Source organism: Sturnira hondurensis, unplaced genomic scaffold, assembly GCF_014824575.4.
Source record: "Sturnira hondurensis isolate 20B ecotype Veracruz unplaced genomic scaffold, ASM1482457v3 Scaffold0023817, whole genome shotgun sequence".
In the NCBI taxonomy this organism is placed as follows: domain Eukaryota; kingdom Metazoa; phylum Chordata; class Mammalia; order Chiroptera; family Phyllostomidae; genus Sturnira; species Sturnira hondurensis.
In genome coordinates, this window is record NW_028096448.1 from 6,787,734 (window position 1) to 6,810,099 (window position 22,366).

At 44.0% G+C, this 22,366-nt stretch overlaps 1 protein-coding gene across 1 annotated transcript; it reads right to left on the reverse strand.

Moving 5' to 3' along the window:
* Nucleotides 1–18,494: 18,494 nt before the first annotated feature.
* On the reverse strand, nucleotides 18,495–20,354 carry NHLRC1 (NHL repeat containing E3 ubiquitin protein ligase 1). The gene has a single exon (XM_037038002.1). The coding sequence runs from the start codon at nucleotides 20,282–20,284 to the stop codon at nucleotides 19,094–19,096; it is 1,191 nt and encodes a 396-aa protein (XP_036893897.1). The 5' UTR covers nucleotides 20,285–20,354; the 3' UTR covers nucleotides 18,495–19,093.
* Nucleotides 20,355–22,366: the final 2,012 nt, after the last annotated feature.

Sequence of the window (22,366 nt, forward strand, 5' to 3'; positions counted from 1 at the left end):
TCTTTCCTCCTTGCCCTTGCTCATACTCTCTCCTCTACTGGCCCCCTTCATCTGGTCACTCCTACTCACCCCTCTCAGCCTCTGTGTAGACATGATTTTCTCCAGGAAGTCTACCCCGCCCTTTCCCACTGCCTGGTCCTGGGTTGGGCCACTGTGGTTAGTTATTGATCCACGGTGCCCCACAAACTCATTGTGCATATTTGTGACTTGTGATCTGCTTTCCCCACTGTATTGTAAGCTCCTTGGGTGCAGGTGTGATATTTTATTGATCTTTACCCTTTGCATATAGTTGCGGCTTCTTTTTTTTTTACTTTTTGTTTTTATTTTTTAATAGTTTGTTTTTTATTGCTTTTTCCCCATTATGATTTATGTCTCCCTAAATGCTGTTCCACCTCCGCCTACCCCCCTCCATTGCATTTTCTTACTAAACCTTTGTGGAATGGCTGCATGACTGGCTCACTACCTGATAGGACACGTGATCTCCCAAGACCCTTGGCCACCAGAGCTTTGGGCAAAGGCAGAGCATGTGATAGAAGAAGCATTGCCTGAACAAAGACCTCAGAAAGTAGAACTCTTCCTTGTGAATGAAAACAGCAGCTGGTCTAAGCCCAACTATGATCTGAAAGGGAACATTTGCTATCAGACCACACCCTTGGACTTGGCAAGTTCTTCCTTATTTGAGGGTGTGTTGCTCCCTTTTGTCAGATGTCACACCCCACAAAGAGGAGTTATTTGCTTCTATTTTCAACAAGGAAAGAAGTAGGTGCCAGACGAGGCTCTTAGCCTCTTATTGGATGAAAGACCCTCATTACAGGGGCAATAATAAGTGACAACAGGGCCTGAAGTTAGATGTGAAGCAGCCCTTTGGCTTTTATCAGTTCATCCTCCTTTAAGCTTTACTGAGAGATGCCAGCATTGACATAGCATAGACATTCAGTTAGAGCTGGATTCACGTTCCAGTTCTTGGAGTCCCTAAACAAGTCACTTAACCTGGCTCAGTTTCTCATTGAGCACCTTTAAAGTAGAGATTATAACATACCTAGTTTTGTACTCTCATTATAAAGAGTGGACAAAAAAGGGGGGGCACATAGTAAACCTGACAAGCTCAGGGGAGGCCTGCATGGCAGCCTTACAAACTCAGAGACTGAAAGTGCCCACACAGGATGGTCTGAACATAAAAATTCCTAATAAGCGTGGGTCATGATGGTCAGTCCCATCCTAGGCCTGAGGCTTCCTTGATAAAAGTCAGTCTTTACCTTAACTGAGCCTATCTACTGTCTTTTTGCATCTATGATAACATACCTTGGAAGTGTCAGAGTGCTCTTCTTTGTCAGACCCTCAGGGCCCAACCTACACCAGAACAGGAGACCCGAGGACCCCTCACTGTCATCTTGTTCCCCTCACACCATTTCTGTGTGCTATACATGTTGTTAACTATCTGGTACCACCAATGTAAAAGAAGTAATATGANCCCATCCTAGGCCTGAGGCTTCCTCGATAAAAGTCAGTCTTTACCTTAACTGAGCCTATCTACTGTCTTTTTGCATCAATGATAACATACCTTGGAAGTGTCAGAGTGCTCTTCTTTGTCAGACCCTCAGGGCCCAACCTACACCAGAACAGGAGACCCGAGGACCCCTCACTGTCATCTTGTTCCCCTCACACCATTTCTGTGTGCTATACATGTTGTTAACTATCTGGTACCACCAATGTAAAAGAAGTAATATGATTCCCTGTTTTGCCTTTTTATACAGTCCCAAAGATTTCCCTGCTTTGCCTTCTTTCACTCCTTAATCTACCACCTATGGATTTCATGTAACACTTCTTAGGTCTCCTCCTTTGATTCCAATGTATAAAATAAGCTGCAAAACTGCCATTCTCCAGGGCATTTTTAAAATCTGTTAAGATTTTGCTTCCTGGCAATTGTCATTGGTTTGGCTCAAATAAGCTAAAAAATTTCCTACAGATTCAGACATTTCTTACGTTGACACAAGGAACTAAAAGGAGGTCATCAATAAATGTTTCTTCCTTTGCTTCTATACAGGTTTAGCTCAAGTTCATCCATTTGGTTGCTTGTCTTTGGCAACCTTCCTTTGAAGACTGCTTCTCAGTCCTAAGTGGTTTGGCCCCACCCCCAGCGAGTTAGGTGCTATGGGGCTGGTTACTGCCCAGGAAGTTGCATTTTTAACAGTGGCTCAGGGTAGTTCAGAGACCCTTCTGGAACATGATTTGAAAACTGAAAAGCATTTATCTTAGACTAAGACTACTTTCCTTTCATCAGGGGCAGGCCAAAGAAAAGCACCTGTAAGCGGAAATATTTAATTGCATACTCTGACCTGGGAGGCATTTAGAAAAACAGACAGTAAACTGAGGAGGTGGTGAAGGTGATGGTGTAAAACCATGAAAATGGGTGTTCTTCACAGGCCTAAAGGGCAAACTCCTCAGGGAGTGGTGAGCGGAACAGAATAGCAGACAGCCTGTATTGGTGGGGCCGGAGAGCTTCCAGCTTATACCAAGTCAACACTTTAAAGCATAGCTTTATTATCTTATTTTAAGGGCTCTTAATTCCCTCTGCATCAGACCCATTCAGATTTTTAAGCATCAACACTCATATATATCCCTAAGCCAAATATAAGAGACTTTGCTAACACCAGTGGTTTTGGGTTCCTACAGTTTCAGTAGAAGGGAAAAGTGACAGGTAAGTAGCCATCTGCTTGAACCAACTCTGCAAAATCCCCACCAAGGCCTGAAGGAGACATAGCCTTCGTCTGCCTCACCTTCCTAGGCACTTGGCAAGGCACTTTGCCAAAAAACACTTGGCCAGGGCTCCCCCCAAAGGCTGATAACTAAGTAGGTGTGGGCTAGTCCTTAGATTTCTGTCCCAATTCTTATTTTCCATCCTCCCCTCTTCTTTTAAACGTTGCTGGAATTGGGAATTCTTGGCCCTTAAAGAAATGCAGTGGGTTGCTTTCAGGGTTCCCCTGCCCTGTACAGCATCCTCACTTTTGTCTCAAGGACACCTAGTCACTGGTCTGGAAAGCAAGTGGCTTTCTCAGTTCTGCATCGATTCAAGAAAGTTTTTTTTTTAATTGTGCATACTCAGTGGAAGAAAGAAGCCATTTCTTCCCGCATGTAATACACACATAATATCAAATTTACCATCTTAGCCATTTTAAGTGTACAGTTTAGAAGTGTTATTCATTGTTGTGACCTCAATCTCCAGAACTCTCTTAGCCTTGCAAAACTAAAACTCTGTATCCACTAAATAACAACTCTACTCCCCCACCCCCACATCTCAGCAACCAACCCTCATTCTACCTTCTGTGTCCATGGATTTGACTCCTCTAGGTACTTGGTAGTCAAGTGGGATTGTACAGTATTTGTCTTTTTGTGACTGGCTTATTTCACTTAACATAATGTTCTCAGGGTTCATCCATGTTGCATCATGTGTCAGGATTCCCTTTCTTGTTAAGGCTGATCATACTCCATTGTGTGTACACACCACTTTGTGTGTATCCATTCATCTGTTAGTGAGTACTGGACTTGCTTCCATCTCTTGGTTGTTGTAAATAATGCTGCTATCAGTGGGAGAATATCTCTTCAACACCCAGCTTTTAGTTCTTAAGGTGTCTACCCAGAGGTGGAATTGCTGGATCATGTGGTAATCCTACTTCTAATGTTTTGAGGAACCTCCATATTGTTTCCACAGTGGCTGCACCATTGTACATTCCCACCAGCAGTGCACAAGAGTTCAAATTTCCCCCATTCTGACATTTCCATTATTCTCTGTTTTTTTTATTATAGCCATCCTAATGGGTATAAGGTGGTTTTGACTTGCATTTTTCTAATTATTAGTGATGTTGAACATCTTTTATGTGCTTGTTGGACATTTTTATGTCTTCTTTGGAGAAATTTGACATTTTTTGGTTGTCTGTGGGTTGCCTATGCAATAGCCATTTTCTCTCATTCTCCTGGCTAACCTCTGGCATCATTTCTCCCTAGCATGGCTCAGAGTTAAGTCCTAATTAATCCAAGTCAGTGGTTCTTAGTCCTGGCTGCACATTAGAGTTACTGAGGATAGCTTTATAAGGATACCCACACCTGGACCCCATCCCCAAACTAGTAAAAAATCAGGATGTCTGCAGGAGGTCCTGAGCATTAATATTTTTGGAAGTATCCTCCTCAGCCCCAGATAGTCAAATTCGCTACCAAGAGTATCAACCATGGCTCAACACTAACCACACCGGTCCCGTTCCTCATGCCAATGATAGGGTTGGGATTGGCTATGAACCTTCGTTCTAGTCAACGTAATATGATAGCTTCTAGGAAAGGGTGACATTTTCCTAAAACGAGATGTGGGATAGGGTGGGAGGTGGGGAAAAAAGTATTTCTTTTCTTCCATTAAGTATGACTCTTAAAACCACAGCAGTCTTCTAGCTACTGTGAGAAGCACCAGCCTGAGGATGTCCAAACAGGGAGCTGTGACAAGACCTGGGGCACTGACAATGTCACTGAGCTGCTGACTTGACCCACCTTGGACCTCATCTACTTCTGATAAGAAATGTCCTCCTAATTTAAGCTATTTTGAGTTGGGTTTTCTGTTAGTTATAGCTGAAAGTAGTCTAGTATTTCCCTGACTATGTGTTGGGAATTTCAGGAAGACACAGAGCCATTCTTGTAGAGTATCAGTTATGACAGAGGAAAGGAACAGAGACATTGTCTTGAACAAACTTAAACCTTAAATTCTCATGTCAAAAGTCCGAAACGCTGCTGTCGAAGCATTTTTAAGGCTGTATTCAGAACGCAGGTGAGACAGGAGACCGGGAAAGCTGGGCACACTGTGCAGTCAACAGCCAGAGTCAGCTGGAAGCATTCTGAGCTTAAATTTCGTGTTTAGGGCAAGTCCTTACACTGGGTCAGTTATACGTTATACAGTTTGGAGGCAACTTGGAAAGGAAAAGAAGTTGTATCCTTATGAACATTCTGAGTCAAAAACATGTAAGTCTTTAGAGATTAAATTTAACACCTTGGACCTTCTTTGGGTGTGATACCTGAGTCCAAAGAACTAACTTATTTAAATTAATGGTCAGCCAAGTTGTATTATCAGGTTACATGATTCTCAGGTTTCTGACGGGAGTAACCTTCGTTAGCATCTTTTTTCCTGGGTCTGTGTGTTATCAGACCAGGCCTCCTTTCTGCTACAGTTTCCTTCGATGGCACCCATGAGAGTGGCTTACGGATATCACCACTGAGTGAGTCCCAAAGACAAGGCTGGGTAAGGGAGTCCATGGACTATTCTGCTGGCTGATCAGTTTTCTGCTTGTGTGCCAAATCCCAAGATATACTGACATGTTTTAAAATGACAAATGATTAGCTGGTAGCTAACAGCACTGTGTGCCAAGAATCAGCCATTGGAAGGTTTGGTTCCACAAAAAATCATGAAAGGATGTGTATGTCTCTATGAAAGCCACAGGAGTGGAAAATAGTGAAGACATACTTACCATCAACTTTTCTTGTAAATAGTGTTAAAATTTGAAATGAACACTGATGAGTATAAAGTGTGTCCAGATCTCCACCTGCCAATAATTCACAACTGGCCTTTGAACTTGCTTGTTTGGTGCTATGGTCTCTGTAGTGAAGGCAACGGCCTAATTAGTATTTTTGAAAGTGCTCAGGTGAGCAACTTGCATAAAATGCATCTCAGTTTCAAAATGAATGTGGAAAATGTTGAGGAGAAAAGTGTGAGAAGGAGAGAAGTCAGAAGGGATGTTCACTTACTTGGATCAGCATTAATATTGCTTCAAGCGTGGTTTCACCTGCAGAAGAGAAGCACAGCAATGCTCCAGATTCTGCCATTAGGTCTGAGAAAATAAAGGGATTTTAAGTGTAGAAACTATAAATGAAGATAAATCCTACTCGTGTGAAAAAAATGTGTCAAAATCCCTACTAGAAATTTGAGTAAACAAGAAGGCAAATGTAGAAAACACTGAAGAACCCTTTAGAAAGATGAAAGACAGCACTATACTCAGTGATGGTAACTGCAAATCTTAATAGAGGAGGCTAATTCCCCTGGTTGAAACACAAATGCCATCCGGGACAGACTGTCAGCTCATCAGGAGGGAAAAGGCTAAATGCTGAGCTGGGCACTGACTTGCTTGTGATACTGGAAGTTAGGCGAGAAGCTTCTAAAGACTGGGTAGGTTGCAGAGGTGTTCTGCTGCTGGTCTTGTGCCTGGAACATTGAGTAGACTTGACAAGAGGGGCTACGGCTTTCTCGGTACTTTGGGGCAAGTTCTCAAAGGCATTTGTATGTGCTGCTCTTCCCCAAAGCCCACATTGGGGTGTGAGAATATTGGGATGCAATGAAGTCAAGGTTGATCCTGCCCTTCTGACTGAGTCCAAGCTGGCCATTCTTCCTGAAAGCTGCCGAGACATTGCCCCACCTTCTATTTACCTCCAAAATAAAGGCCACACATAGAGACTGAGAATGAGCACCACAACTGGAAAAGCAATGAAATATGGAAACTTGGTGAAATAGAAGGATGGGAGGGAGTATGAGAATTGAGAGTAAGAATTTAAAAATTCAGGTAAGAATTAAAAAATAAAGACCCAAAAGAAGGACACCCAGGAAAAGGGCAGAATTAAATCATGGGGAAAAGGAACTTTTGAAAAAAATGTGACAATTCAGGCCTCCAACACAGTGTTCTTCAGAATACTAGACCTGGGGGTGGGAAATAAGTTTGGAGAACACTGTATCCTATTCTAACCGCCATAGTTTGCAATTTATAATGCAAAATGTTCTGTCATTCCCCAGAACACTAGAAAACACTACATTCTATATCTAGCAATTTAGAATGCAAAATAGCCTGTTAATGGCTATGAGAAGCACTGGAGTGGAGAAATCCATTTAACTCAAAGTTATTTAAACACAGAACCTCTTTTCCCACATCACCCCATTCTAATAGCTCTGCAGGGCTAGAGTTCTACACATTCGCAACCTGCCGCTATAGTATATGAAGTACACATAGCAGCCACAGGAAACTGTTTGCTTACAGGAGTCAGGAGAGCTGACATCAGCTGCCGACTCTCTTCAATTCTGCATATCCACGTAGAAAAAAATGCTACGAGCAGCTCATATCGCTGAAAATCTAAAATCAGAGAGAATTCAAGTGGCAGCAAGGTTAGAATTTTGCTTTTTCTCCTAAGAAGATTAATCACTTGTCTGAGTTACTTTACCTTCCCAGGCTTCAGCTTACTTAGAAAGTAAAGGAGTTAGACATCAAGAGCTCTGTGGTCCTGCCAAAATTTAAAACCTTATATAACAAAGGAGCTCTGATAATCCAAAAACCTCCCTTGCTTGTTAAAAAAGTCAAGCAACTTATTAGCAGTTTGACAACCCACTCAGAACTGAAGGGAGCCGAATGGTTTCCTTCTATCGTGCATCTCCGGCCACAGACTGAAAACCAGCTTCATGCTGCTTTGCCATAAGATGTAAAGCAGAGTTCTTGTAATGTGTGATGTTTTCTAGAAGTTTCTGCCTTGGACTCTCTTAAGGCTCCTTTAAGGGAAAGTAGCAGATACTCAACTCAAACTTATTCAAGGATAACAGGGAATTTATCAGCTCCAATAGTTTGGACGTCCAGGGTTGTATCCCGTTTTTGGAACGGAGAGATTTGGAGACACATACAATGTTAAATAGACATTGTCTTCCTCAGGCTCTCAGATAACTCTGCTCTCTTGCCTGCAGTATCCGTTGTCAGGCAGGCTGTCTTCATGTGGGAACAAAGGTGGTTTCCTGTAAGCCTAAGCTTCATGGTCTTTACCTTCTTGCTTAAAAATAGAGATATTGCCTTATTTCCAAATCATTCGGGCAAAACGGTGATTGCTAAGATTATTAAGTGCTTACCAGGTTTGGATTCAATGCACTTATGTGTGTAAACTTATTTAGGCCTCACAAGAATTGCAGAAAGTGGGTAGTATTAAAGTTCCATTTTACAGACAAGGAAACTAAAGCTCAGAGAGATTCAATAGTTTACCTGCCTTCTGTATGAGGGACCTTGGGCAAGTGACTTAGCTCTGTGTCTCAGCTTCCTCATCTGTAAAAATGCCAACAACTATTTCCCAGGCTTCAGTGAGAATTAGATAAGAACATGTAAGAAGCAAGTCACTGCATTCAACGAAAAGCCGGTAATTCTTGGTACCATTTCCACTTGCTACTCTGTCACCTCTTTGTTGGTTCACAACCTGGCCTTCTGTCCACCAAGGGCACACAGGGACTGAAGAAAGAGGAAGACCACTCCAGATTGGTAGGTGGCAGGTTTAATAAGCTTGGGAACTTACATATGAGGCTTGCCTTGAGCAGCCACAAGAGATATCGTTTTCTGAAACCTGCTCACTAGAATCTTAAGAGTTTACATCGAGGTTTTAGCTGGGTTCCGTCACGTGTTGGTCCAGATGGTATCAACAACACATGACTCTCTCAAGGCTGCATTTTTTAAAACAGCTCCCACTGTGGGAACAGTGGGCAGAATGTGCATTCCAAGGATAGGGGAGGGGTTGAGAAGGCTCCGATTGCCCAGGTCCAGCTCACAGGTCAATTTGTGGTCATGTCCCCTCCATGATCTCCTCCAACACCCCTGCCTCTTCCCTGGATTGGTGCAAAAATATCAACTTCATATACTCCATGTTCTCTAAGAGCTTAGATAAGATAGAAAGTATTACAATGGATCACAGCTATGGATAGAGGAAAGAAAGCCCAAAACAGCAGACCTAAAGCAGAGCTGGGACCTAGATGTTGCATCCTTGTCAGGACAATGAAGCTGTGGGTAAGAACAAGGTCAAGGCTGGCAATCTAGCATAGATGGCAGCAAGTAACAAGGACTATGCCCTGGGTGGCAAACCCCAGGAGCCAGATAGGAAAACCTTTATCTGGAAGGCTCTTACACTGGGCCTGCTGGGGCAGGAGCCAGATCCAGAGTGTGCCAGCAGGAGAGCTGCAGGTAGGAGCCCATTCTCCCCATGAGGGAGATGATAATGAGGTAACTTAGCTGGAAGAGAGTATGAAACCCAAGCAAAGGTCATACCCTGACAGGTGGCCTTTCACTGATGGTGATTACATGAAGAGAGAGTGCTGAATATCATTTATAAATTATTTGGCAAGTTTTATAACAGAAAAAATCTTATAAACAAAATCTTAATTTAACACACATCCTGGTAAAAAGAACAAACAAAAAGCACTTCTTAACTCAGTTGTAAAATATCTTGTCAAAGCAACACATTATTGAGGGCAGTTTCCCTTGGAACTAGAGAAGCTACCCTGGATTCCCTGCCCAAGTGATGGTTGCTGGCAGTCAGAACTATTCTGTGACTCCATACTTATCTTACGCTGTTCTTAGAAATGAGTTAATGTTTCTAACCTCTTTAAACATACATTTTTTAATCATTAAACAAAGCTAACAGGTGAAATCTTGCCGTCTCTTTACCCTGAATATTGTGCCTCTCCTTGATCCTTTGGTTAGTGTGCAGGAGCTGTGCCACCTGAGTCGCTGAAGTTGGGTAAGGAAAGGACTAAAGTCACCCGTCAGTGCCAAGGTGCCCAGCAAGGTCTTGATTCCTCAGTGCCTACTGGCAGGAAGTGAGCATCAAGAGAAGCCAGAGCACAGGAGACAGGAGGACACCTTCAACGACACACCTCTGAATTAGGAAAGTATTTCTTGTGTCCATTTTCCTCCTCCCACAGAATCTGTGGTTGCCACGCTGATGGAAAAATATATTGTAAAATATATTTTACAATATATAGAAGAAGATTGTAAAATATATTACCATGGAAAGTGTTCTATTGAAACATGGATACGCTTGACTCAAAAATGGCATATTGGACCTGGGCAGATATTCATGGATAGAATACTGGTGGTCAGCCAAATGTGAAAATATCAGTAAAATGCCCTTTGATGTTCTGGAACATGGCTGTCTTTCTGACTGTTGATACAGCTACAGAAAAGTAGATCCTGATACTGGTAACACAAAGAATCAATGCAGGCCTAAATAAAATGTTCTTTTTTTCTAGCTTGTTTTGGGTGACGCAACCAGTATTTACAACATGCACATTCTGTGACTCTAGGGTGACATCATCTCTTCCAATGTGCTTTTTGTGTTGTGGCCACGTGGGGTCGCTTTGCCCTCTTTGTAGTGCCTTGAGCGCCCCTGTGCAGAGCTCTTACCATTCTGTACTGTCTTCTTCTGATTATTTTGCCCATCTCCACACCAGACCATTGGTGCCTTGAGAGCATCTTTGTATTTCCACTGCTTAGCACAACGCTTAAAATTTAGTGAGCACATAGGAAATATTACTGTATAAACACTTGCCAAAAAAATCAAAGGAATTTAAAAGTTTTAAAAATAAATCGNTGCTTTTTCTGTTGTGGCCACGTGGGGTCGCTTTGCCCTCTTTGTAGTGCCTTGAGCACCCCTGTGCAGAGCTCTTACCGTTCTGTACTGTCTTCTTCTGATTATTTTGCCCATCTCCACACCAGACCATTGGTGCCTTGAGAGCATCTTTGTATTTCCACTGCTTAGCACAACGCTTAAAATTTAGTGAGCACATAGGAAATATTACTGTATAAACACTTGCCAAAAAAATCAAAGGAATTTAAAAGTTTTAAAAATAAATCGATAAACTTCCTTTTCTAGTACAGTAGGGTAAGTTCCAACTGGCTAATCTTTCTACAGAAAACAACTATCAACTCTGGACACACACAAACACCTCCAAGGCCAGATTCCCTATGAATTTTGTCAAACAGTTAAGAAGAGTAACATCATATTATGAAAATTATTTCAGAAAATACAGGAAGAAAATTTTTCCAAATTGCAACACAACCCTGCTGCCAAAACCTGACAGACATTACCAAAAAAGGTAAACTGATATATTTTCTATGTGACCAAAATACATTTGGATATCCTCATGTGCTTCACTTGGACAGAGAATGTGTCTAGCAAATTTAGCAAATTCACACAAAGTGTTTCTTACTGATTCGCAAAAAAATTACTCATTTTAAGAGTTGTTTTTAGTGTTCACTGGGGGTGGGGGCTGAAAATTAATCACGACATGTAACAGAATCGGCCTCCTGTATCATCAGTTTCATAGCCAGTCCAGGTATTTCAATCAGTAGCTTGAAAATGGAAATAGACTGGGAAGGAAGGTCATTACGTGGAGGTCTATTTTGGAATAACTTGCTCATCAGAATGCAGACTGGGTACAGGGCATAAAGGGCTGACATGAAGAAACTGGAGCAGAACTTTCCTCTATTTTACCACATGTCACCAAGCAACTGACTACACAACGCCCCACACAGCTCACAGCCCTGCAGATAGCCTTTGATTTCACATGTTTATGGGAACTCTGCTCCCTTTGGACAGCAGCAGGGGCATGTTGCCCTCGTGACTGGTGAAAAAAATATCCTGACAATATACATTAAACTGAACAGACATTATAACCTGGTTATAATACTGACTTTGGTATGATTGAAAACACTAGAAACTAAATTAGACTCAACCTAAATTTTACTTTATAAAACCTAAGCACAATATTTTATCTCTATAAATTACCACACTTTGATTTTAAAACTTGAGACCTCTGTCTCACCTCAGAAAAGCCTGTATCTTCACCTTTTCAGTCTGCTCATCTCACACAAATTGTACGGCTTCATCTGGGGTTCTGTTCACTGCTAGGGCTTGTCACCTGGCCATGTGAACTGCAGGGGGCTGGGATCCTGGAGGGCAGATGGGATATGCGTGAATGTCTCTCTCAGCCACAGTGCTTTTACAATTAAAAATCACTTTTTAATTGTTATTCTATTACAGCTGTCCCAATTTTTCCCCTTTGTCTTCCTCCCTAGCTCCCACAGTCAGTTTCCTCACTGTTGTCCATGTCTGTGGGTCACTCATACATGTTCTTTGTCTAGTCCTTTCCCTTCTTTCCACCATTATCCCCCTCCCCTATAGTCATTTTCGGTCTGTTCCATGTTTCCATGCCTGTGGTTCTATTTTGTTCATTATTTTATTTTGTTCATTAGATTCCTCTTATAGGTGAGATCATATGGTATTTGTCTTTCATCGCTTGGCTCATTTCACTTACCATAATGCTCTCCAGTTCCATCCACGCTGTCGGAAAGGGCAGGAGTTCCTTCATTCTTTCTGCTGTGTAGTATTCCATTGTGCAAATGTATCGCAGTTTTTTGATCCACTCATTTACTGATGGGCACTTAGGCTGTCACTAGCACTTGGCTATTGTAAATAGCACTGCTATGAACATGGGGGATGCACAGGTTCTTTTGAATTGGTGACTCAGGATTCTTAGTATATATTCCCAGCGGTGGAATCACTGGGTCAAAAGGCAGTTCCACTTTTAGTTTTTTGAGGAAATTTGACACTGTTTTTCACAGTGGCTGCACCAGTCTGCATCCCCACCAAGTGTTCACTAGGGTTCCCTTTTCTCCGCAACCTCTCCAATACTTGTTGTTTGTTGCTTTGTTTATGATGGCCATTCTGACTGGTGTAAAGTGGCATCTCATTGTGGTTTTAATTTGCATCTCTCTGATGGCTAGTGATGCAGAGCATCTTTTTCGATGTCACTGGGCCCTCTGTATGAAGAAGGTCACTGCATAATACCTAAGGGAATAGTTCAACAGGAGGATATAACCCTGATAAACGTATGCCAAGGAGCTTTTGCTGCTCGTGGTTTGGGACCTCCGAAATCGAACTTCAGCTGAATGCCAGTAAAATTTACTATGCCAAAGAGCCACCAATTGATGTGATCTATTCACTGTTTTACAAAATTTGCATCAATAAAGTGGATTTCCAGAAATGCTAGTTACACAGTGATAAATCAACTCAAATTCAAAATGGTAGCAATAGTCTCCTCTAATTAAAAGTGATTAACTATCTTCATGCTTATTTCTGTTTCCCAATTCTACTATGGATGTAGGTTACTTCTACAATTTTGGGGTTTTGAGGAATGACAAAGAAACAACCAAGGAAAGGGGCACATAGCAGAAGAGAGGGATGGAAGAGAACATCGGTGCCTGGGTTTGGAGAAGCTGGCCTCTCACCACTTCTGCCACTCGCCACTTGGCTCTTGGAGTCTCTCCCTGCCTGCACAGTACTCTGGACGTCAGATCCCAGAACAACAGGGCACAGTGCACCAGGCAGCTAAAGAGTTACAGTCTCTGATTTCTGAAAATAACGAGTACATTCCTCTTTTTTTTTTTCTTTAAACAAAAGCATTCAGGTTAAGGGAAACAGAACTTGAGTCCCAACACTCAGAGCCATCCTAAGACCTAGTCACAGTTCTTGCCATGGGAACAGGCCTCTCTCCACAGCACCTCAAAGAAGGCACTATGTGTGGAGCAGAGGGCACTCAGAAACTGATTAGATCGGTCTATATTATAAACGGAAGCTCTGAAACCCAAGGGGGTGGTGATGTTTCTTCCCAAAGAACATTACTGGTGCTGAGATGAAATGATGTGAAGGGTGGATGTGGGGAAGATGCCACCACGGGTGATGGCTGCCATTTGTTTGTTCTCTGGAGCAGTGGGACCCAACCCTGGATGCACATATTGTCACTTGGAGAAGACCTTTTAGGAATACCTGCTCACTCCCCACCCAAACACAACTGGATTTGGTTGCGTAACCTTGGGTGCCACTCCAGGTCTGTCAGTCTCAGCTTCTTCCCCTGTAAAGTCACTCTAATAAAAGCTGCCCCATCTCAGAGACAGTGTGAGCATCAAATAAATAAATAGCTTTGTGAAGCAATGTTCACATACTGTGAAAACGTTAGTTGTGTTTAAGTCCTTTAATCACAGTCCCTTGCAACCAGAGGCTCCTGGTTTTACAACTCAGACAGGTGCTGCTGGAGTACATTTGATGATCATGAAATAGAACGAAGTTATCTGGCCCCTATAAGGACAGAGCCTCACGGCTTTGGACTCGTTAGGGCTTACCTATGACTAAAGAGACTGGCCTCATTGTTATGGTCTAGTCGGTCAATTTGGGAATACTGTGATGTTATTTGAGAAAGAGACAGCCAGATATCCCAGTAGATGCTGTAAGACAATAAAATAAAAGTTGACTGAGGAAAGCTGCCAGCACACACATGTGCACCTGTATGTGCATGTGTGTAGCCCCAGCGTTGAACCTTCAAATCCTACCCCACTAGAGAGGCCAGAGTGGAATATGGAAAAGTCCAGTTTCTAGTCCTGGTTCCCCCCCTTAACTACCTGAGTGACATGAGTGACATATTCACCCTTTTATAGCTCTGCAGGCCTCAGCTGGCATTTGAGTGCATGGTAATTAAAAATTCTGAAGTTTCCTTCCAGTCCTAAAGTCTATGGCTCGAAACACAGCTTCATACTATCAGCCTTCATGGTCTGACAGAAAAGATGACTCATGAAAACTCAGGCAATGCTCCTGCCTCAAAGTCCCATGTGCTTGGTGAACTGGAAATACGTGACCAAGAACGTGAAGTTCTTCTCCCAGTCCCAGCCCTGGCTACCACCGAGTCGCCATAATGCTTTTGTGTTGTCTCTGAGTCACTCAGCAAACCCATCACAAATTGTTTTCATTCTAGACCAGCTTCCCCAAACTACCCAATGACATACATATAGTAACTGAACTAGTATTTTGGAATGCCTACAATGAATTGGGCTGCATTCTGGACCCCAGGGATATAGCTGCAAAACAACACAAACACCTCTGCCTCCCTGGATTAGACATCCTAGTCTTCAGAGGATGACAAAAAGAAACATACTTTGTGGGTTCTTGTTCAGACCTTTTAAACATCATTCCAGCTCATCATGAACTTTCTTAAAACTGTGGCACCCCAAAGTTGAGCAAAAACTCTACCCAAGTGCCCTAAATGGAATCTGGCCTTCCAGATCGTAATGAAAGTGTATTTGTAACTTTTAGATTTATCTTCATCAGGGTGGGATGACTGAATATATTCTGTTTAACAGGTTGGTGGCTTGACTTATTACTCAAATATTTAGACCTTTGGTATGTGGGCCTCTGCTTGGATTCTGGTCTCTGGCCCCACCAGGGTGAGAGATGGGTTGTTGATGGAGTGTGTTGAATTTCTCAGAATTACTTTCTTATTCATGGCAGCAAAATCCATAGGTTTAAGTTCAATTTTCTCCAAACAAATCAACAGCATAGTATAATCCTTGTTAGGCACTTTCGGTTGCAAAAACCAAACCTGCACAGATGAGCTTCTGCATTTTCTCCCTCCACTGGCACTGGGTTCTGCACAGTGGGACCTTCCCTCCGCCACACAGCTCCCTCTTGTGCGAGGCTTTGGCGTGCTCACAGCTGCTCTGGGCTCCTCTAACTGAGCGTGCTGTCAACATTCACCCCTGGTTGCCATCTGTCGGATTGCTCCATATTCCTTGATTCAAAATTTCAGGGACAAGAATCTGTAGTCACCTACTGCATAATGACATTTTGGTCAAGGATGGACTGCATATATGAGAGTGGTCCCTTGAGATTATAGCAAAACTAAAAAGGCCTATCACTTACCGATGGTGTGACTGACATAACATCACAGTGTGACGCGTGACTCATGTTTGTGGTATTGCTGGTGTAAGCAAATCTGCACTGTCAGTCACAGGAAAGTGCAGCACATACAATTACACTAGTGGGCGCTACCATCTAGGTGTGTGCAAGTGCACTCTACGGTGTTCCCACGACGACGGAATCAGCTTCCAATGCACTTCTTAGAATGGGACACCTGTTGGCAAGCGGCACGTGGCTGTGATTTGATCTCCTTGCCCCTTTGTGGGAAACGTTTACCCCAGGTCAACTCATAGGCCACTCCAGGTCTAATTAATGCATCCGATGTGACACTGATGAGAACACTGTTATTTTTGTTAGGTGTGCACCCCCCTTCAATCAGCTGTAGGTGGAGGGGATCATGAAATGGAACATATGGTGGCTGAGGGCAGGCTCATCAGCAGGCCTGTGCGGCAGGGGGCAGGGCTGGGGGGCAGAGGGTAGTTCTCCTCAGAAGTAGCTGAGGGCACAGTAGACTCCATGATTGTTTAGTGTGGTAGTCGTGGTGAGTGTTGGGAGCCTCCCCGACATATTTTCTACATACTCTTCAAGAACACAGTTCATCTCCTTATTACCCAAGATGCATCACCATAGTGCATCCCTGTTACTGGAGCACTAACCAGTAATACATACGTATCTTCTTCCCGTGGGAGGTACGATAACGGTTTAATCAGCGATCATCAGTGGTTCTTTGTTTTGTGAGATGCATGGAATATACTGCTTGTTCCTCAAAAGTGCGTAATTTACTTTGGGTGAGGGCTGCACCCCACTTAATGAGGGGCCAGGAAAGGTCTAGATGAGGCCCTAGCAAAATGGTGATGGTTGGGTCCCCAGGGAGACGTGCTAGAGGGGACATGTATGAATCTGAACCAAAGTCTTTAGAAAATGCCAATCAAAAAATAGAGGAAACCAAGTCCAGGTGGCAAATCCAGAGGGCAGAACTAAACCAGGGCAAAAGCAGGAGATAATCCAAGTCTTGGGAACAGGGCAAAACTGGAACAGATGGCAGGTGAGGGGAGGACTGCTGGGGGGGGCCAAGTGTCTGCGCTTGCTTTTATGGACCCACCAGGTGGCGCGTGCTGGGCGGTGTTGGCCTAAAGGCACCTGATTGAGGGAGACCTTCAGGAAGAGCCCCTCTCCTCCCCCATTGACTGCTGGTCACATTCTTTGGTCTCCGGGCTCTGGAGAATCATTCCAACCCCCCTCCACCACCTTGAAACTTTCTACTTTCTGCTGCAACTTTCTCTTCCTGCTACTCCCAGGAGAGGTCAAGAACATCCAGCTTGGCGTCTTCCCCAGGGAAACCCTGCCTGTCCCCCGCTGTCCCCCACTAGGCCATTCCTGGGAGGATCTGCTTTCTCTTCATATTGCATATCCTGCCCCACCAACTTCCAAGCTGATAACGACCCAGGAGAGGTAGCAGTTAACTACGTCACTCGTTATCACCTCTTTGACTTGCTCTCACGTCCTCTCGGGGACTCACACCTCATTCGTCTGGCAGGCGAATCCACAGGAAACAGGCAACACCTTGTTCACATCCCTCCACCACACGCATGGCATGTTCCATATCTTTCCTCCCAGTGCTGCCTGAAAAAGGCATCCATGCAGCTCTACAGCCAAAGATGATGCTACCGATAATTACGAATGGGAGAAAGTCCCTTGAATTGCTCAGCTGCCCCAGAGGTCATTAAAATGTCCTTATTCCTAAGGAAAACGTTTTAAAGGTCAGTCCACAGTGGGCCTACTTGCAAATGGCCATTTGAACCTCTATCTCTACCTGAGACTTTTCTTGTTACCCAATGCAGAATACCTGTGAAGTTACCGACCTCAGGGTGACCTCTATGGGTGGGGTGAGTGTGGGGGCAGGGGGTTGTCCTCAAATATCTATTCAGAATGCACTGACAGGTGATCCAGGGTTGCTGAAATCTTCCTCTGGGCGCTGTGTGATGACAACATTGTGGCAAAGTGGGCTTTTGTGGACTGGCATGGGAACCAGGCTCTGGACACACTTACAGGCTTCTGGAACATATTTTACTTATAATTTTAAGATGGTCTCTAGTGCCTATTAAAAGTCTTGGTATTATAGAATCCTGTTGTTAATAAAGCATCAGCTATTACCTGAAGCTAACAGTCACCTTTCAAAACTGGGGTTCTCCCTGAGAAAAACTTTTGCTGCTTCTGAGGTGCCAGTTATTTGGAACTATTCCAACAGCCCTAATCTCTGAGATGTTTACACTAGCTAGAAATACACAACTTATAAAGAACTGACCACTTTACCTGAAATTTCCATTTGTTGAACCAACTGCAACATTAAGCAGGTGTTATCGTGGTCAAGTCTATTACTTCAACTCAAGACGTATTTCGGTGTTTACCAGTGGCCTAAATGATGACTTAGGATCAAGGGAAGTATTTATTGAGTATACAGTATTTGCAAACACATGGAACAAATTTAAATTGCACAGATGAAAACCCCATCACAAAGTGCTTCAGGTTACCACTGGTTATAAAAAGGCCAGCAAAATCATTTCTACCACAAACTGACTGTGGTGCCTCATCTCTGTGCTAACATACACATGTAACAGAAATACCATCCAGCCCTCTAACACTTGTATAAATGTAGTGTGTTCCTCAGTAGTTTAGAACTTACACCAACACAGGCCTTTTTCAGCCAACCAAGCACTATTTCCTGGGTGCCTATACCGTGCGGGACATACAGGTACTAAAGGACACGTTCGCCTTCCGAGTAAGCAATTCGATTGTTTTTCTTACCAGTAACTCAAAATCCACAGTAACTCCATTCAGAGTGCCCTCAGAGGAGCTCCAAGCTGAACGAAACTGACGTCCACCATAAAACCCTTTCTCTCTCTCCTTTTTAAAATATATTTTTTGATTATGCTATTACAATTGTCCCGTTTCCTTCTCTTTATTCCCCTCTGTCCTGCACACTGCCTCCCACCCGCAAACCCTTTCCTCTTGAACTCTCAACAAGGTCTCCTATCTTTGTGCCTCTCACTAAAACAAATGGCCACTTGAAATAGTGTACACATGGCAACAATATACTTTCACATATTCCACCACCCCCCCACACATATATTATCTTATTTAAGAGAAACAGGTTTTGGGGAGTCAAAATTGAGTTCTCGTGGTGATTGTCACAGTAAGTGTTACTTTGGCTAAGTTACTTTAGCTCTCTGGGTCTGTTTTCTCATATCTAAAATGGGATCAATAATAGAATTACCTTATTGGGTAGTTGTTAAGGATTAAAGGAGCTAATACTTACAAGTTTCTTAGCACAGGGAGCACCTATTCAATGAACAGTAGATTTCATTATTTCTCTTTAATAATCACCTCAACCTTTGTAGGTCTGCCAGGCAGTTATTGAGCCCTGTTTGATAGATGAGATGAAGTCATTTGCTTTGCCCAGGGCTAAATAATTCCTTAGTGGGGGCTCCAAGGTTTCTGATTCCAAGTCCTGGGCCCCTCACCACGCCCATCATCCCCAGTCAACCGTAAAGACTTTTATAGAATGGGTTGCACTGTCCAGCACAAGAAGAGAATTCTCCTTGGTGAAGGTCAGTGCCACAGGATGAGAAAGACCATGGGTGATGATGGGCTTCAGCACTGGAAACTCCTCGGGTTTGCCTAAGCACAGGACCGCATGACTGGAAGTATCGGCGACAATCACGTTCCCCTGGTGATCGAAGGTCACAGCAGAGGCAGTTATTTCGTAGGGGAAGAAGAGGCTCAGCCCAAAGGTATCCACCTGGCCGATGAGCTGCATGCTTGCACTGAACACCTTCACCGTGGTACTGCAGGTCCCGGGCCCCAGAGTCAGGGGGCGCTCTAGGACTGCAATGGCCCCGGTGAGCCCAGACACTGCCACCCCTCTGGGACTACGCAGATGCGCTTGCAACCTTTCCGTTTTCCGGAGGACCCCTTCTGGAAAGTCCACTTCCAACAGGTGCAGGGACCCTGCTTCCGCATCAGTTACCACGACCCCATTCTGAGGGGTAGTCTCCACACCCCAAGGCAAGGAGAACTGGCCTCCAATGACAACTTTGATCTGGCCAAAAAAATCAAACACCTTGATAGAGCGGTCGCCGGCGTCGGTAACAACCACATGGCAGTCGTTGGTGACGGTGACATCGAGTGGATACCTAATTTCCTGGGCAGCGTCCCCTTTCTCTCCAAACTGATGAGCACATCCTCCCCCGGAATCAAATATCTTGACTCGCCTTTTGCCGTCATGCACCACTACCACACGCCCTGTCTTGGGACATAGCGCCAGCCCAGTGGGGTTAACCAGGGTTCCCCAGCCGCCAAAGGCTTGGTGGCAGGTGAGGGTCCCAGCGCCGCAGGCGGGGACGCGGTGGGTGGCCGGGGCCTGGCGCAATGCGGAGCCCAGGAGCTCCAGGAGGTGCAGCACGGGCAGGCAGTCGCTAGTGTCGGAGCCCCGGCAGGCTCTCCGGCAGAAGGGGCACTCGAGGGCAAGCGTCCGCGGGTGTGCCAAGGCAGCCACGCAGGCCAGGCAGACCACGTGGCCACAGGACAGGTTGCGTGGACGCCGCTGCTGGCGATGGCCGAACCTTTCAAAGCACACCTTGCACTCGAGCAAACTGGTCTCGGCCTCGCGCATGAGCTCCGGCAGAGCGGGCCCGCTTCCCGAGGCCTCTGCACCCATCATGCAGCCACTGGCGTTCCGGCTGCGCCACCAGCCAGGGACTGGACACCACCCCCACGCCGCCGGACACTGCCCCCACGCTACCCTGGGTCACGGTCAAGGGGCGGAGCGCTGGTCCTGACGTCAGGAGCAGCGGAGCGCTCGGGAGAGACCTGCTGCCCTCTGGTGGGCGTGTGAAGCACTGCTTCCTAAAAGCCTGACAGTGGGCATTTACAAACTGTATACACAGCATGTGGTCAGACGGGTAATTTTCATAACAGTCATGGATGGATGATGTCCACCTAACGCATGAAGAAGTACACCTACTGAGAACAAGAGGGTTCCTTCCTGTAACCCAGTCTGTTAATGGCAAAGCAAGAACTAGAACGACCCAGTCTTCTAACTCGGGTGCCCTGCAGTTTCCAAATCGCCACGCTGCATGCTTGGTGCTAGGGCTGGCCAGACTCATAATGCATGCTGCTTGTGATCAGACTGGAAAACACAGACACACGAGGAAAGTTAAACTTCAAGGGGGCGAGGCAGGTGTGTGTCTCCGATCACACCCACAGTTAAAGTAGATCATGAATACGTGTAAAATAAATTTACGTAGGAACAAAGATGTGTTACAGGACAATACAAGAAACCCACTAGGTGAATGAATGTGAGATGGGGAAACCATGGCTGGGAATGTCTTCTAGAGGAATTAATACAAAATACATAAACTTTTCATTATACTTCCTATAGAACTTACACCAGGTCTGCTTTCTATTAAGTGGTTTACATAGATTATCGTATTTAAGCCTCGTGACAATCCTGTAAGAATGTTATTTTCATCATCCCTTTTCTACAATAGAGTTAAGCATCTTGTCTAGGGTCACATGGCTAGGAAGTGGCCGCGCTTGGATTTGAAGCCAGGTAGTTTGATTGCAGAGCCCATTTCTTAACCATTCCAGTGTTTTTCCAACCTGTGTACCTCACACCTAAGGTTTAATTGGTCTGGGCAGCTGGGATTTTTAAAGCTCCTGGGACAATCCTTCAAATGGCACCAGGTTAAATACTTCTAACTTCAGACAAGATTGAAAACACAGAGAATCCACCCTATATTTAAAAATCTTCAGATAGGTGAGAGCATAACTTTTCTCAGGAGCCTCTCACTTTCAGGAAATCCCTAGTACTTCTGCCCCCACCCCCAATACCTTATATGAACACTCTCTTTGTAAAACCACATATCAGCTCACTTATTTTCATTTAGAGACCATTACCATGATCATTTACCCTCCTATTTTCCACACTTCTGGGAGAACAGAGGATTTTTATTCTGTGTGAAACCCCCCGGAGGAGCTTTAATGTAAGATAAGAAAGAACTTTTTTTATGTGTTACATGATTCAAAGATTATATGTGTGTTGGAAAATAAAACCAATTTAATATTATAATTTCAGGCTATAATACATCCCCATTCCAAATAAACAGTGAAATAAAATATAATTAAATAGGCATTACTTTCTGAAGTAATCTTTAAGTCAAGAAACACATTCAGGAAACCAAAAATGTAATATTGTTAGACCTAGTGTCTATTAGAAATATAATGAGAGCCTCATTATAATATCAGATTTTCTAGGACCCACATTTTAAAAAGTAGAAAGAAATTAGTGTGATTATTTTAATTTTATATTTTATTTAACCCCAAGTACACAAAATACCATTTGAACATGAAGTCTTTATAACAATTATTAAGGAGATATTTTACTCTCTTTTTTAAGTACTGAGTAAAATTCAGCGTGTATTTGACACTCACAGCACATTCCGATTTGGACCGACCCCACATCGGGTGCTCAGTAACCACAGGCCTCTGGTGGCTGTGGCAAAAAATCTGCGCTGTGAATGTTGCCTTCTCAAGATACTTTCCAGGCTGATTTCATTGATTTCTTGACTTGCTTCTAACTTGTCTCTGCTCCCACATTGTTTTAAAATGTGTCCAAAGATCCCTCAACTCATTGCTGACTGTGGGGAAGCAGCCCCTTCCATGACCTTAGGTAGGTTGTCAGGAGATAACAGGAGGGCTCCACCTGGCTTGCTCCGCTCCCTGATAATCCTGCCTTCTTCTT

What these genes read in the sequence shown, in the direction of transcription:
- NHLRC1 (XM_037038002.1), bottom strand. Translation starts at nt 20,284, where the DNA reads ATGATGGGTGCAGAGGCCTCGGGAAGCGGGCCCGCTCTGCCGGAGCTC.